The sequence below is a fragment of the Periplaneta americana genome, chromosome 1, assembly GCF_040183065.1.
Source record: "Periplaneta americana isolate PAMFEO1 chromosome 1, P.americana_PAMFEO1_priV1, whole genome shotgun sequence".
Classification (NCBI taxonomy): domain Eukaryota; kingdom Metazoa; phylum Arthropoda; class Insecta; order Blattodea; family Blattidae; genus Periplaneta; species Periplaneta americana.
In genome coordinates this window covers 223,351,300-223,366,891 of record NC_091117.1, presented here as the reverse complement: position 1 = coordinate 223,366,891, position 15,592 = coordinate 223,351,300, and the positions used below count along the sequence as shown (strand labels likewise).

Sequence of the window (15,592 nt, the reverse complement as noted above, 5' to 3'; positions counted from 1 at the left end):
ACTAATCGTGATACTACTGCGATCATATTATATCATCCTATTAAAAATTGCATTTGATCTTTCTGCAACTACAGAAAAAAATACAAGGAATTTAATCTCGATAGTGCCTTCCCTATCAAAAGAAACACATTGGTGGCAGCATATCCTGTTTTTAGCGTACGGTTCTTAAATACTAATGATTAAAGAGGGCAATATTCACCTTCGACATAGTTCCTATTTTTTTATTCGCGCACCTCGTTCTCAAAGTTCTCGTTTAGGTTCATGACCATTTAATTCACTCATATCTACTACTAGGTTCAAAAAGTTCCCGGAATTTTACTACCATTTTTCGTATTAATATATAACAAGGGATATTATACATTTGTTTTGTTGGTAACATTCATGATGTCATTTCCTTAAAGTTTGCTGATAATGGCAATTATTGGTTTTGAGTTGTAGGCAATTGTTTATCATAGTGTTTTGTTTGTTCGTCGCATTTTGTAATTATGTCCACAGAGCAAAGTACAAACATCAAGTTCTGTGTTTTGCTGGGGACATGATCAGTATGGCTGATGAAGATGGTGATTTCTTAAACAAAATGAAACTGGTGCTACTTGTACGACCCAGTCCCTAAACGACAGTCATCTGAGTGGAAATCGAAAACATCTCCTCGGAAGCAAAAATGTCCTAGGGACACTTCCAAAGGCAAAGTTATTTTAAATGTTATGTTTTATTTAACGACGCTCGCAACTGCAGAGGTTATATCAGCATCGCCGGATGTGCCGGAATTTTGTCCCGCAGGAGTTCTTTCACATGCCAGTAAATCTACTGACATGAGCCTGTCGCATTTAAGCACGCTTAAAGCAAAGTTATGTTGGAAGTTTTCTTCGACTCTCAGGGTCTCATGCACCATGAGTTCATTCCAGAAGGAAGTACTGTAACGAAAGAATTGTACGTAGAAACCCTCCGTCGCCTCTGGGACGCAGTGAGAAGGAAACGTCCAGAAAAGTGGGTAGAAAACAACTGGTTCCTTATGCATGACAATGCACCTGCTCATCGCGCAATTATTGTAAAGAATTTTCTTGCCAAGCACAACATAACTGCTTTGGATCACTCACCATACTCTCCTGATCTCTCACCACCTGATTACTTTCTGTTTCCCCGTCTGAAAAGTCATCTGAAAGGACGGAGATTCAATGCTGAAGAGGTTATCGCAAACGCGACGAGAGCACTAAGACGGGTTTCACAAAATGGCTTCCAGGCCTGCTTCCAGGAACTCTACACGCGTTGGCAAAAGTGTGTTGTTGCGGAAGGCAACTATTTTGAAGGGAATGCTGTAGAATAGTGTTTAAGGTACGTTGTTTCTATGATGCTAGCAAATTCCGGGAACTTTTTGAACCTAGTATGTATATTCTGCATACTGCAGATCTCCCCACCAATCTCGGGGAATCGCTCAATATTATACAGGTTTACGTTATTGTAAATTAAATTACGAGGTAAGAAAATATTGAATTATATAAAATTATACAAGGTTATACTAAATAATTGTAAATATAATTTTGACACGCACAGAAAATCAACAAGCGGGAAAACGTAATCAACTGTAGCATATGACATAACATAGCCCTACATGTTGCGCCGCATGGAACGCTCCTGCCATCTAGCGGTAAAACTTCGCATAAGATATCCCTATTTCTGGGTCTTATGCAGTATGGGGTCTCGCATTGCCCTCGCAAGAGAATACTATTTCGATTAACTAATGCCGGGTACCTCTGTGTCAGAACTTCATGAACTCGTTCTAGCTATTGAGAATAAAGATTCACATCGACTGCGCGTCCGTTTGGAACAAACTCCCAGTGAATCACACTTTCAAAATTTCACCAGACACGTAACATTACTTTGGTGCCAACCCAATTTTGTTTAATGATGACTTTCACAGGTTGTGGGGATCGAGACGGTTTTGAGTCACTTTCATCACACGTGAATTTTCCTGATAATTCTGTCATCCATGGGATTAACTATCGACAGATACCCACTCTGCGTTGAGCCTGTTCACGGGTGAATTCATGAGGCACAGACCTATAAATATTATATAGGGTGTCCCATAAAAACGAAATTTTTAATTTAATAATAAATCATCATTTATTTGAAAAGTGCTAATATTATTAAGTCAATACGAAGCACAAAGACTGTGATTAAACATGAAATAGTCTCGTCTCCAAAAAAATATGGCCCATAATCCGCACTAAATTGTGACCGTTCTGGATACAGCGAGACTTCTAGGGATCATGCGAGGATTCTCCGTCCCCCAAATCCGGCAATTTTGTTTATTCACATGACCATTAAGCTGAAAGTGTGCGTCATCAGTGAAAATTGGTTTCTTATGAAATCACTATCCAATTCTTGTTTTCTCGTCGATCGGTAGAGAATGTCGCATTCGCCAGACAGAGTTGCTACGAGGCCAAAAAAAGTCGATTCGCCGCCTTTCTCAACAAGTAGCCATTCCGAGAAGCAGTTTGCAGCGAATTTTAACTAAAGATCAACGTATGTACTCTTTTAAGGTCCAACTAACACAAGAGCTGAAGCCGATAAACCATTTCAAGCGTCGAACATTTACCGATTGGAAAATGTTAAATGTTATGTTTTATTTAACGACGCTCGCAACTCCAGAGGTTATATCAGCGTTGCCGGATGTGCCGGAATTTTGTCCCGCAGGAGTTCTTTTACATGCCAGTAAATCTACTGACATGAGCCTGTCGCATTTAAGCACACTTAAATGCCATCGACTTGGCCCGGGATCGAACCCACAACTTTGGGCATAGAAGGCCAGCGCTCTACCAACTCGCCAACCAGGTCGACTTACCGATTGGATATTGAGAAAACAAGATATTGGTCAGTGATTTTCATAAGAAAATAATCTTCACTCATGAGGCACACTTCCAACTTAATGGTCATGTGAATAAACAAAATTTGCCAGATTTGAGGGACGGAGAATCCTCGCATGCTCCGTGAGAAGTCGCTGTATCCAGAACGAGTCACTGTTTGGTGTAGATTATGGGCTGGCGGACTAATTGGGCCGTACTTTTTTGGAGACGAGACTATTTCATGTTTAATCGCAGTCTTTATACTTCATATTGACTTAATAATATTAGCACTTTTCAAATAAATGATGTTTTACAGTAGAGCCTCTATTATCCGTGATAATGAGGGGGATGGACTAAACGGTTGATCGAAAAATCGGATAATCCGTACATGGAAGATTTTGTAATATTCTCCGTGGTCTTGTATTTAACTTGCTAGGTAGTGGATAAGTTCACTAATTTAAGTCTGGTTGTCAACATAGGGTTTTTAAGCGGCAAGGAAACTCATTATAATGAATGTCTCAGAAAAGATAGGAATAATGATGGTCTCATGTTGCAGATTTAGCCTACTTTTTTACACTTTATCCTTGTTCTTGATTAAATCGCACAGTTGTAACTCCAATCTCGTATTCTGATGCGATGTGAGTCACAGTTTTCCTTTCCCAAACCATTCAATTATTTACACTTTTTTATACTTAGCACAACACGTTTTCTGTTAACATCAGTGGAAGACATTTTATATAGAAGTTATATATAAAGGCAATTTGAACAGTAGGCAATGCTGTGTGACGATAGAGGCTTGGAATAACTAATAACACTCTCTAGAAAAAGTACGTAGGACGTACTAATATAATGTTCAAAACAGTACTTCGGTCATATTATTTCTTAAGCAAAAAAAGCGAAAAATAGACAATCGGATAATCCACCAATTGGTTAATAACGTGACGGATAATCGCGGTTCTACTTATTATTAAATTTAAAATCGGGTTCATTATGGGACACTCTTTATATAATAATCTAAGCGTCTTAATTTGGTGATGTAATGTATCATTTGAAGTATCAATTTCTTCTGACAACCTATGAGCACTATTTTCTGGATTTTATTCCAAAACTCTTCGTTTATTCTCAGTATTCTATATCTTAGGTCTTAAATGACGCTGTAAATCTTTAATATCTCCTTGTCCATTACTGAAACGCTGGAACCATCGTTGCGCTACACACTCACTAACGACACCTTCACCCTCAACTTCACAAGTTATTCACGCCACGGCAGCAGCTTTATAATCTTGTTTCCAGTAATGCTTTAGAAGGACTCTGATCTCAAACTTCATCATCTCCATTTTATATTCTTTGTATTAACAACGGGCGACTGCCACATGCTCACAATACGAAATAATAACCATAACGTCCTGTAAATTGCATTTCCTAACTAAAGAACATCATTAAAATCTTACAACACACCAAACTTAAAAAAACATTCCTTATGAGACAACCTGATATAATTATTGATATTGTATTGTATTGTACTTAAACATTCCATGGTATTCATACATTTCTTTACAGCTAGAATATGGAACAAGTCAAAAAACTTAATACTATTATAAAATCTTAATTTATAGTCACAGTCTAGATGAAATATATACAGACGAGATTTACAATATAGTCTACTAGTACAACACAAAGTTTCAGTATCAATTTCATGAAGCGTTGTTGAATGTCATGAATTCACCTACAGAATAGAAGGCGTGAGAAATTAGATACTTCTTTAATTTGGCCCTAAATAATCTTATGTTTTGACTTTCATTTTTTTTATATCGATAGGGAGGCATTTTTACTGCCATATAACGCATTCCTTTTTGATAGCACGATAGACTTGCCGATGGAGTATGAAAGTCATTTTTGACGTGTATTTATGCTATGAACTGTTGAATTAGTTACAAAGTTTTCACGATTACATAAGAGGAAGATTATTAATGAAAAGATATACTGACAAGTCATGGTCAGTATTTATAGTTTTTTTAATAGTCCTACACGATTCCCTAGATTTGGCGCCTACTGTTATTCTAATTACTCTTTTTTGTAATAGGAATATACTGTTATTATCTGTGGAATTTCCCCAGAATATTATTTCAAAACTCATTACCGAGTGAAAGTATGCAAAGTATATTGTTTTTAAGGTATTGATATTTACTATCTTTTGCATAGATCTAATAGCAAAACAAGCTGAATTTAGTTTGGGGGTAATTTCTTTAATATGATTTTTCCAATTTAACACATCGATTTTTAAGCCAAGAAATTTGGTTGTTGTTGTTGTTTCTAATAGGTATCTATTGTTAATTATTGCCCTAGAAATTTGCGAGGTTGAATATGCACAGGATTTAAATTGAATTATGTTAGTTTTGTTACAATTTAATACCAATTTATTGACTGAGAACCAGTCTCGAACTTATACAATGCTCATATTTTGTAGTGGTTATAGAATGGTATGGAGAAAATAATTATGACCATTACGAATGAAGAACTCCACTGTGATCCATCGAATAGGCCTACTTATCGGATTAATGCTTCAGTTTTAGAAGCGGAGCCTCCATTACCTCCCAGCCACGAACAGGCACTGAAGAGGAACGAGTCCTACCAGGACTTCACAGTGCTTAAGAATCTCATCCTGAATCCTTGCTACGTTCTGATACTAGCATCTTACGCTATCAATCAGGGAACTGTGAACTCCCTGTCAACCTTGCTGAACCGAGCCATTCTTCATTATTTTCAGGTAAATGCAATCAATGTTAAACCAGAAGTTGAAGCTTTCAAATACATATGCCCATTAATTGTATTACTGTTATTATTATTATTATTATTATTATTATTATTATTATTATTATTATTATTATTATTATTTACTTTTTAACTTAGCTCTAGAGTATGCCATTAGGAAAGCCCAGGGTAACAGAGAGGGTTTGGAATTGAACGGGTTACATCAGCTGCTTGTCTATGCGGATGACGTGAATATGTTAGGAGAAAATCCACAAACGATTAGGGAAAACACGGGAATTTTACTGGAAGCAAGTAAAGAGATAGGTTTGGAAGTAAATCCCGAAAAGACTAAGTATATGATTATGTCTCGTGACGAGAATATTGTACGAAATAGAAATATAAAAATTGGAAATTTATCTTTTGAAGAGGTGGAGAAGTTCAAATATCTGGGAGCAACAGTAACAAATATAAATGATACTCGGGAGGAAATTAAACACAGAATAAATATGGGAAATGCCTATTATTATTCGGTTGAGAAACTTTTATCATCCAGTCTGCTGTCGAAAAATCTGAAAGTTAGAATTTATAAAACAGTTATATTACCGGTTGTTCTGTATGGTTGTGAAACTTGGACTCTCACTTTGAGAGGGGAACAAAGGTTAAGGGTGTTTGAGAATAACGTGCTTAGGAAAATATTTGTGGCTAAGAGGGATGAAGTTACAGGAGAATGGAGAAAGTTACACAACACAGAACTGCACGCATTGTATTCTTCACCTGACATAATTAGGAACATTAAATCCAGACGTTTGAGATGGGCAGGGCATGTAGCACGTATGGGCGAATCCAGAAATGCATATAGAGTGTTAGTTGGGAGGCCGGAGGGAAAAAGACCTTTGGGGAGGCCGAGACGTAGATGGGAAGATAATATTAAAATGGATTTGAGGGAGGTGGGATATGATGATAGAGACTGGATTAATCTTGCTCAGGATAGGGACCGATGGCGGGCTTACGTGAGGGCTGCAATGAACCTCCGAGTTCTTTAAAAGCCATTTAAGTAAGTAACTATTATTATTATTATTATTATTATTATTATTATTATTATTATTATTATGGGTCAACGAGACGAGTAGATATTTTAGCGTACAATGCTGACACTAAACAGGGCATCATTGTGGACCCCACGATACGTTTTGAAGTAGAATGTCATCAGTCAGCCGAGGTCCACTTTGAGAAGAAGTCGATCTATGAGCCTACAGTCAACTATTTCAAGCTGAAATATGCCTTAATTAACGTTGAGGTATTCGGCTTGCTCATAGGTGCTCGAGGGACTATACCAGCTTTTTTCGAAGAATTCCGACGGCAGTTTGCTCTGCCAACATCTCTGAGGGATGACATCGTGATAATTGTGTTAAAAAAAACCCTGCCAAATCCTAATTAATCACATGGTGCCACATTAATAGCAATTGTAATTTTTCATATCCCTTTATTTTTTTTTAATTTAATACCTATGTTTACATATGTACTAGTGGCTTGTGCAGCAAATGCTGCTGCAAACTAAGTTCGTTAGACGTTCAAATAGAAATTTTTCAAATGTATTTTCAATGAAGAATACTTGTCTCTTTGATAGTTATTTGCTTCCATAATAATAAAACATACTCCCTCTGAATGGATTTTTTTAGGCCAAATACTTTTTCCTAAACCTATCCAACTTCAGTTTTTGAGTTTCAACGCGAAAACGCAAGTATCAATGTCAGGATGATAGCAGTAGCTATTTCGGGTCATTGTGGATTGTAGGCAAACGTTAAAAAAATGTCAGTTTTGCTAAGCTTTCGAACAATAGCATTTTCGTATAGCTGCTGCATGTAGAGCTTGAAATGAAGAGCGTAAAATCATTTTATCCTACTAAGAGATCTTGCTGAAATGATCTGGAGACTAGAAAATTTTCTAGGCCTCTTATTTTATCAGTAAGTAATACCTTTTGATCTTTCCTTAGGAACTGTAATTTTTGCGCTCTCTCGAGCCAATACTGAAGACAATGACACATATCAATATCTACACTACACCGCCATTAAATATATGAAAAAGACCCAACCCCACTGGGTTAATAAGTATAAAAATATTTGATTTTTAATAACAATATTATTATCTTACTCAAGTTTTGTAGTTATATATAGCAGTAAATTATAGAAATGAAGATCTAAATTAAGATATTCTCTATATTTACTTACATAACCTCAAAACGTTTCACTTTCATGTCATCAGTATAGCATCAATATTAATTATGTACAATTAATGAAGAATAGACGCTTCATGATATTAACTATAATAATATTTCATTTCTAATGGTAATAATGTCATCAAACCACCTCAAGTTTCGTAGATTTGAATATCGAATACACAGCTGTACTCAGAAAATTATACACTGCAGAATCAGTTTTTAATAACAAATTGAATTGAGCTCTAAAATATGTCGCCAATCCCGCAGGTCATGGCCTTCGTGTAATAGCCTATTGTTTATTGTAGTGTGTGTTTTGTTCTGAAATTCAATCAAGTCGGCCGTGATTCAATAAAATTAGTTCTCAAACCTGACAACAGATGGATTTTGGAAAATAGGAAAATTATGTAGGAAAATTGACATTTCACTGAAAACTACTACTTTTCCGAAAAACTTTGGGTTCCAAGCTTCAAAATGGGGGGCCATTTATTAAAATCCGTTCAGCCGTTTTCCCGTAATTTCCATTACCAGTTCAAATTATATATATATATATATATATATATATATATATATATATATATATATATATATAGATATTAATTTTTTTGAGGATATACTGAGTCCGTAAGGGCTACCCTCAGTGAGGGGCAGTTTTTGTAATAAAATAATAATTGAAGTCCAAGTAATATAGAACTTAAAATCTAAGTCATAGGATAAGTAAAGATATTATGCCCATGCAGTTTACAGTTAGTGAAGTTTAAAATGAGCGCGTCAGTTACTATGGCTATTTGCGCCCTTATCTAAAATTCTTCAAAAAAGTAAAACACAAACAATACAGTAACCTGAATGCTACTACGAACTATATATTATATTTAATCACAATGACATCAGTCGAAGAATTTCGGTGACCACAGGGATCCAGAATTACAGAAAACTATTTTAGTATTTAGAATTCATTGTTAATAGTTCACAAAAGTACACAAACTTAATAATTTAAAATTTATCTATATGCGAACAGTAATTATACATAATCTATACTAATAATAAATCTGCAGCCGAAATTTTTCTGGTAACCACCCTGAAACCGAAAATCGCTTTTTTGAAATTTTTGTTTGTATGTCTGTCTGTATGTTTGTTACCTTTTCACGCGATAATGGCTGAACGGATTTCGATGAAAATTGGAATATAAATTAAGTTCGTCGTAACTTAGATTATAGGCTATATGGCATTCAAAATACATTATTTAAAAGGGGGGTTATAAGGGGGCCTGAATTAAATAAATCGAAATATCTCGCTTATTATTGATTTTTATGAAAAATGTTACATAATAAAAATTGCTTTAAAAATCATTTCCGATAAGTTTTATTCTTTGAAAAATGTTGATAGGACTGATATTTAATGAGATAAATGAGTTTTAAAATTAAAATAACTGCCATCTAAGGCCGTGTAATGAATTAAAAAACAAATTACTTCGTCTATAAGGGGCCTTGGACAGCAACAATCGAAAGCTATGAAAGATAGCCTACAGATAATGTTTCTGTGTTTGTATGAAGTAATATCAGAAGCTTAATTAACCGATTTGTATAATTAATTATTATTTCACCATTGGTAAGTGTAGTTTCTCTAGATGGACATAATGCTATAATGTTATCACAGTAACTCCTGAGTGAATCGAGGACAGGTAAGATTAAAATAGATTCTTATGCACAGAAAACTTGATAGGCTATTCTGTATATTCGTTTCCTGTATTTCCTAAACTAATTTTTATGACCAAATGAGTTGTCTCTGGATCAAAATGATTGCATTTTAATTTTTTAATACAATTTAAATTAAGTAACATAATAAACGATTTATCCTTATATCAAACACGAATGTTCCCTGGATCAAATGTCCTATTTTAATTATATAATTACTTTATATTTATTTCTAACGGGTGCAGCGGAGCGCACGGGTACGGCTAGTAAATATATAATTTAATAACTCATTTTTCTATCACATATCTATGTAATTCGCAGAAAACTATTTACAAAGTAAGTATTTTAAAATATTCAACAAATGACATACAATTAAATAATATGGATTTGTACTAAATAATTTTCACTGGGATTATAAAGTCTGAAAAAATAGAATTATTAATAATTCAATTATGTTAGGTTGGTTGAAATATAAATGATGGTGAAGAATCTTCAAAGAGTCCTTAATTATTGAAACGGAAGTTTCACACAGCCAGTCGAGAGGAACTTTAATAAGATTTTTTAGAAATGCTCATGATAATTTAGAAATTCCTTCTCTACAACCAAATAGTAAGCCAATAACTGACCAATTGTCTTCTGAAAGATAATACTTCAATATCAGATAAGGGATGCAGGGCTAATAGATTGACTTATTTCCATTATCCACTTCATCAGCCTTTTGTAAATCTCTCTCAAACCTGATAATCGGATCGACGGCATTAGTCCATTCTGAAGAAGACGTTGTTTCTTGTTAGAGACCCATGAGTTTGTTTTAGGTATCTCAAAATAGAGAATTGCATCTTTACCCCTTAAGGAATGACTAGTCCAGCTCTTGTAGGCTTTTAATCTTAATTTATTTCGGATACGTCGACCAGTCCATTGAGCGGTATCAGCAAAAATCATTGCTGGTTTGGATAATGCAGAAGATTTTTCATAATGCAGACGACGAACAAAATGAAGATGATCATTATTTTGTTGAAGTAACATGTCACAAATGTTCATGTACTGGAGAAAAGCTTTCCAAGTAGCTCTCATTAAACCCAGACCACGAAATTTTTAGGAGCATATAACATTCCATCTGGGCAATCATGAAGTAGTCCAATGATTTCTTTCACAGTTCCTCTAATTATTTTATCAACATTTGTCAAAAATGCTAATCTTATTTTTTTAATGGAACACTCTGAAATGGATAGATAAGACTTGCCCAAATGTAGGTCTATTTGTTAATTATTGCGATCTTTTATGCAATGTTGTAATGGTAGATTTTTCATCAAATACAATTTCAGATTGAAAGTTGTATTGTATTGTATTTATTAACATTCCATGGTATTCATACATTGCTTACAGCTAGAATATGGAACAAGTCAAAAAACGTAATATTATTATGAAGTCTTAATTTATAGTCACAGTCTAGAGCAGCCGTGGCGAAAAGGCCATGGTGCGCCGAGCCACTGTGTAAGCTGCAACGTGCATAGCACCTATGGAGGGAGGCGGACAACCGAAGGGGAAGTTAATGTTTAGGACGTGTAACGAAGAAAGAAATGAACAAGAAAACATAGGACACATTATCACAACATAAAATTAACTGTCTTCAGAATGTCTCTGCGACAAAGTTTCAAAATCAGGAATTATGTCACTTACTGCCAATCGTAGTTGATCACGAAGGTATTTGTCTGTCAGTCGTGATCTAAATTTGATTTTTACTATTTTCATAGTTGAAAATAATTTTTCACAAACGTAAGTTACAGCGAACATGGCTTCAACAGAGCAAGCGAAAGAACGAAGCTTCAAATATTTATTTTTTTCCAAAGATTTGAAAAGTTCAATATCTGTCAAGTCCTTACATCTAGCTTTCATTTAACGTCACATTGTAAATCTGTGAGTTTAAATTGAAAATCTAACCGCATTATTCATACATCTGCTGTAAAAGAATCGACGTACAGAGATGATAATAATAATAATAATAATAATAATAATAATAATAATAATAATAATAATAATAATAATAATAATAACAACACTTAACCTTTTAATGTTTCATCAGTAACATGTAGTAACTTATAATGCCGTTTTTTGTTATACAACCGTTTTCCTCGTAATATTTGTGAACAAATCATACATTTAATATTTTCATCATATTGTCAGCACAAGAATGCATCCTCCCATCCTACTTGAAACTTTCGTTTTTTATAGAGGTACATGGTTTCGAGAGAGATATTGCGACGATACGCCACTCGCAGGTCCGAGACAAATACAAATAGAACGGAGTTTGACTCCAGTGAGTAAGAGGGTGGGGGTTGTAGGTAGGAAGCGAGAGAAAAGCACTGTGAGCCACAATGTGCTCGTGAGTCGCATTTTCGCCGCGGCTGGTCTAGATGAAATATATACAGAAGAGATTTACAATATAGTCTACTAGTACAACACATACAGTAGTTTTAGTATCAATTTCATGAAGTGTTATTGAATGTCATTGAATTCACCTACAAAATAGAAGGCGTGAGAAATTAGGCACTTCTTTAATTTGGCCCTAAATAATTTTATGTTTTGAGTTTCATTTTTTTTTTTATCGATAGGGAGGCTATTAAAAATTTTTATTGCTAGATGTTTAATACATTCCCCATTATCCATTATAGAGGTTATTATTGAACCAATTATAGATGTAATTTCCATGTGAGATAAAACACAGTTTTTAATTCCTATTAATTCGCTTTTGACTGCATCAACTGTCAGGTCAATGCAGGCAAGATTATTCAGTTAAACTGAAGAGTCACTGTATCCAATGTCACTTTGAGATAGTAAAGTGATATCATCAGCAAAAGCTAAAGCTGTGAGTTTAAGTTAAGATGTTAGGAAAAGCCATATTCATCAGATAAATCATTATCAGTTACATATTTTAATATGTCATCCAATGCTATGTTAGCGTTGGAGGAAGTGGATTATCTTGAGGTACGCCTTTATTCACTTCAATAAATTTAGTTTTCCCTTTAGGGGTCTCAATCCGAGTCTCATTTTCTTTTAATAATTTCATAGACAATTTTCTCAGGTTTAAGGGATATCAATTGATGCTACAGAGCTTTCGATATGTTCATGAACAACAGAGTCAGAAGCCTTTGTGACACCCAAGAAGACGATAAAACATATTGATTTACGACTCTTAGCTGATTGTAAACAACCATTAATTAAAGAGGTGTTAATATAGATTCCGGGTGTTGAAACAAAGCCTCGCTGATAACAATAGTTGGCTGTATAACTACGTAATGTATGGACTAAAATACGGTTAATTATTCTTCTTAAGATCGAGAATATTGTAATAGGCCTCCAGTTCTCTAAATCATTAGAATCACCCCCTTTATATATTAAACTGGTTCTTGCCTTTTTAAAAGTTTTAGGAACATAATTAAAACGTAACATGGCTGTTCCAAGTAAAGCTATACATTTGTCTGCTTTAAGATATTTTAGAACTCTGTTACCTCATCTAGGCCTGCAACAGTACTTACTTACTGGCTTTTAAGGAACCCGGAGGTTCATTGCCGCCCTCACATAAGCAAGCCATTGGTTCCTATCCTGAGCAAGATTAATCGAGTCTCTATCGTCATATCCCACCTCCCTCAAATCCATTTTAATATTATCCTCCCATCTACGTCTCGGCCCCCCAAAGGTCTTTTTCCCTTCGGCCTCCCAACTAACACTCTATATGCATTTCTGGATTCGCCCATACATGCTACATGCCCTGCCCATCTCAAACGTCTGGATTTAATGTTCCTAATTATGTCAGGTGAAGAATACAATACGTGCAGTTCTGTGTTGTGTAACTTTCTCCATTCTCCTGTAACTTCATCCCTCTTAGCCCCAAATATTTTTCTAAGCACCTTATTCTCAAACACCCTTAACCTATGTTCCTCTCTCAAAGTGAGAGTTCAAGTTTCACAATCATACAGAAAACCGGTAATATAACTGTTTTATAAATTCTAACTTTCAGATTTTTTGACAGCAGACTGGATGATAAAAGCTTCTCAACCGAATAATAATAGGCATTTCCCGTATTTATTCTGTGTTTAATTTCCTCCCGAGCATCATTTATATTTGTTACTGTTGCTCCCAGGTATTTGAATTTTTCCACCTTTTCAAAAGATAAATTTCCAATTTTTATATTTCCATTTCGTACAATATTCTCGTCACGAGCCATAATCATATACTTTGTCTTTTCGAGATTTACTTCTAAACCTATCGCTTTACTTGCTTCAAGTAAAATTCCCGTATTTTCCCTAATCGTTTGTCGATTTTATCCTAGCATATTCACGCCATCCGCATAGACAAGAAGCTGATGTAACCCGTTCAATTCCATACCCTCTCTGTTATCCTGGACTTTCCTAATGGCATACTCTAGAGCGAAGTTAAAAAGTAAAGGTGATAGTGCATCTCCTTGCTTTAGCCCACAGTGAATTGGAAAAGCATCTGACAGAAACTGACCTATACGGACTCTGCTGTACGTTTCACTGAGGCACATTTTAATTAATCGAACTAGTTTCTTGGGAATACCAAATTCAATAAGAATATCATATAAAACTTCTCTCTTAACCGAGTCATATGCCTTTTTGAAACCTATGAATAACTGATGCACTGTACCCTTATACTCCCATTTTTTCTCCATTATCTGTCGAATAAGAAATATCTGGTCAATAGTCGTAGCTAACGCTATATTAACTTTTTTTTAAGTAATTTCATAAATACGGCCATAGTAGAGGTATCGCCAGCAGGAGAATCAATAGAAGGTAAATCATTATCAGAAACAATGATTCCTTATAGTAAGACTCAGTTTCTTCAAGTGGTAAAGAGCAGGGAGATTTAGAGTCAATATTCATTATTTGCCATGCTCCTTGAGGAAAGCATCTCTAATGGCAGTCTCCACCCGAACTAGATGATCTGCGGCTCATCTGTGCTTACGAAAACCACATTGGATATTAGATAATAATCGGTTTTCCGATTCGAATACCCACATCAGGCGTTTGCTTATCATTTTTTCCATAACCTTACATATACAGCTGGTGAGACAAATTGGCCTACACTGTAGCTTCCAGGTAAAGAAGGATCCTTTCCCGATTTCTGGACTGGAATTACAATGGCGGAACGCCATGCAGATGGAAATACACCCTCAGTCAGATCCTGTTGTACATTGTCACCAGGAAGAATTTGCCAGATGGTGGGAGACGGCGAAGCATGCGGTTATGGATGTTGTAAGAGCCAGGGGAGGTGTCAGGGGATGTCTAGTGCAGCCTCCAGCTCCTCGGATGTGAACGGTGCATTATAATATTCTGTGTTATCGGATATAAAATTTAGCTGTCGCTTTTCCGCAACATCTTTGATTTTTAGAAATTCCGGGTCATAATTCCTTAAGCTACTTATTTGTGGTATCAAATATTTCAAAAATTTCTACGGGACTGGTGGTCGTTACGTCATTATTCAAAAGGCCCCGGACAGCGAGGTCTCATACATGAATAATATACAGGGCTATTCAAAAAGAAGGAGCAGATTTCAAATACTTATTTCTTCCAAACTACAAAAGATAGAAACACAATTCCAACGTTACTGGACAGACGAAAGATTAAATTTTGAACAGTCCGGGTAGAAGTTGCAATCACGGCCGCATTGGCGCTGTTGATTGTCTGTAGTAAAATGGCAACACAACAGGGAAAAGCATTTTGTGTGCTGCAATTAGCAAAACTAGAGTCCATTATTGAACTTCAACGCGCTTTTCGCCGTCAGTTTAATAAACAACCGCCTCGTCATAAGCAGATTTACCAGTGACATCGAAAATTAGTAGAAGATGGTTGCATCTGCAGACAGAAAAGCACGGGACGTTCACGCACATCGAATGAAAATATCGAGCGTATTCGTAAGAAAAGAGTCCAAAAAATCCACAACACGAGCAAGCAGAGAACTGAAAATTCACAGCTTCAACAATTCGAAGTCGCAGACTTTAAAGAGTGTCAGTCATATGGGGGATAAAAACACGGTCTTTTACGTAACCCCACAGAGAAAAATCACAAGGA

At 35.5% G+C, this 15,592-nt stretch overlaps 2 protein-coding genes across 5 annotated transcripts in view; one reads left to right on the top strand and one right to left on the bottom strand.

Annotated features, from left to right (window-relative positions):
* The window catches only part of spn-D (spindle D), a 118,348-nt gene that overhangs the window by 56,433 nt on the left and 46,323 nt on the right, over window positions 1-15,592 (bottom strand). The window lies entirely within an intron of this gene.
* Window positions 1-15,592, top strand: part of LOC138708412 (choline/ethanolamine transporter FLVCR1-like) — a 39,390-nt gene that overhangs the window by 15,630 nt on the left and 8,168 nt on the right. For all 3 annotated transcript variants that reach the window (XM_069838626.1, XM_069838625.1, XM_069838624.1), the window contains exon 4: window positions 5,411-5,610. In XM_069838626.1, the coding sequence (XP_069694727.1) occupies window positions 5,411-5,610 (200 nt within the window). The remainder of the gene's footprint in view (window positions 1-5,410; window positions 5,611-15,592) is intronic.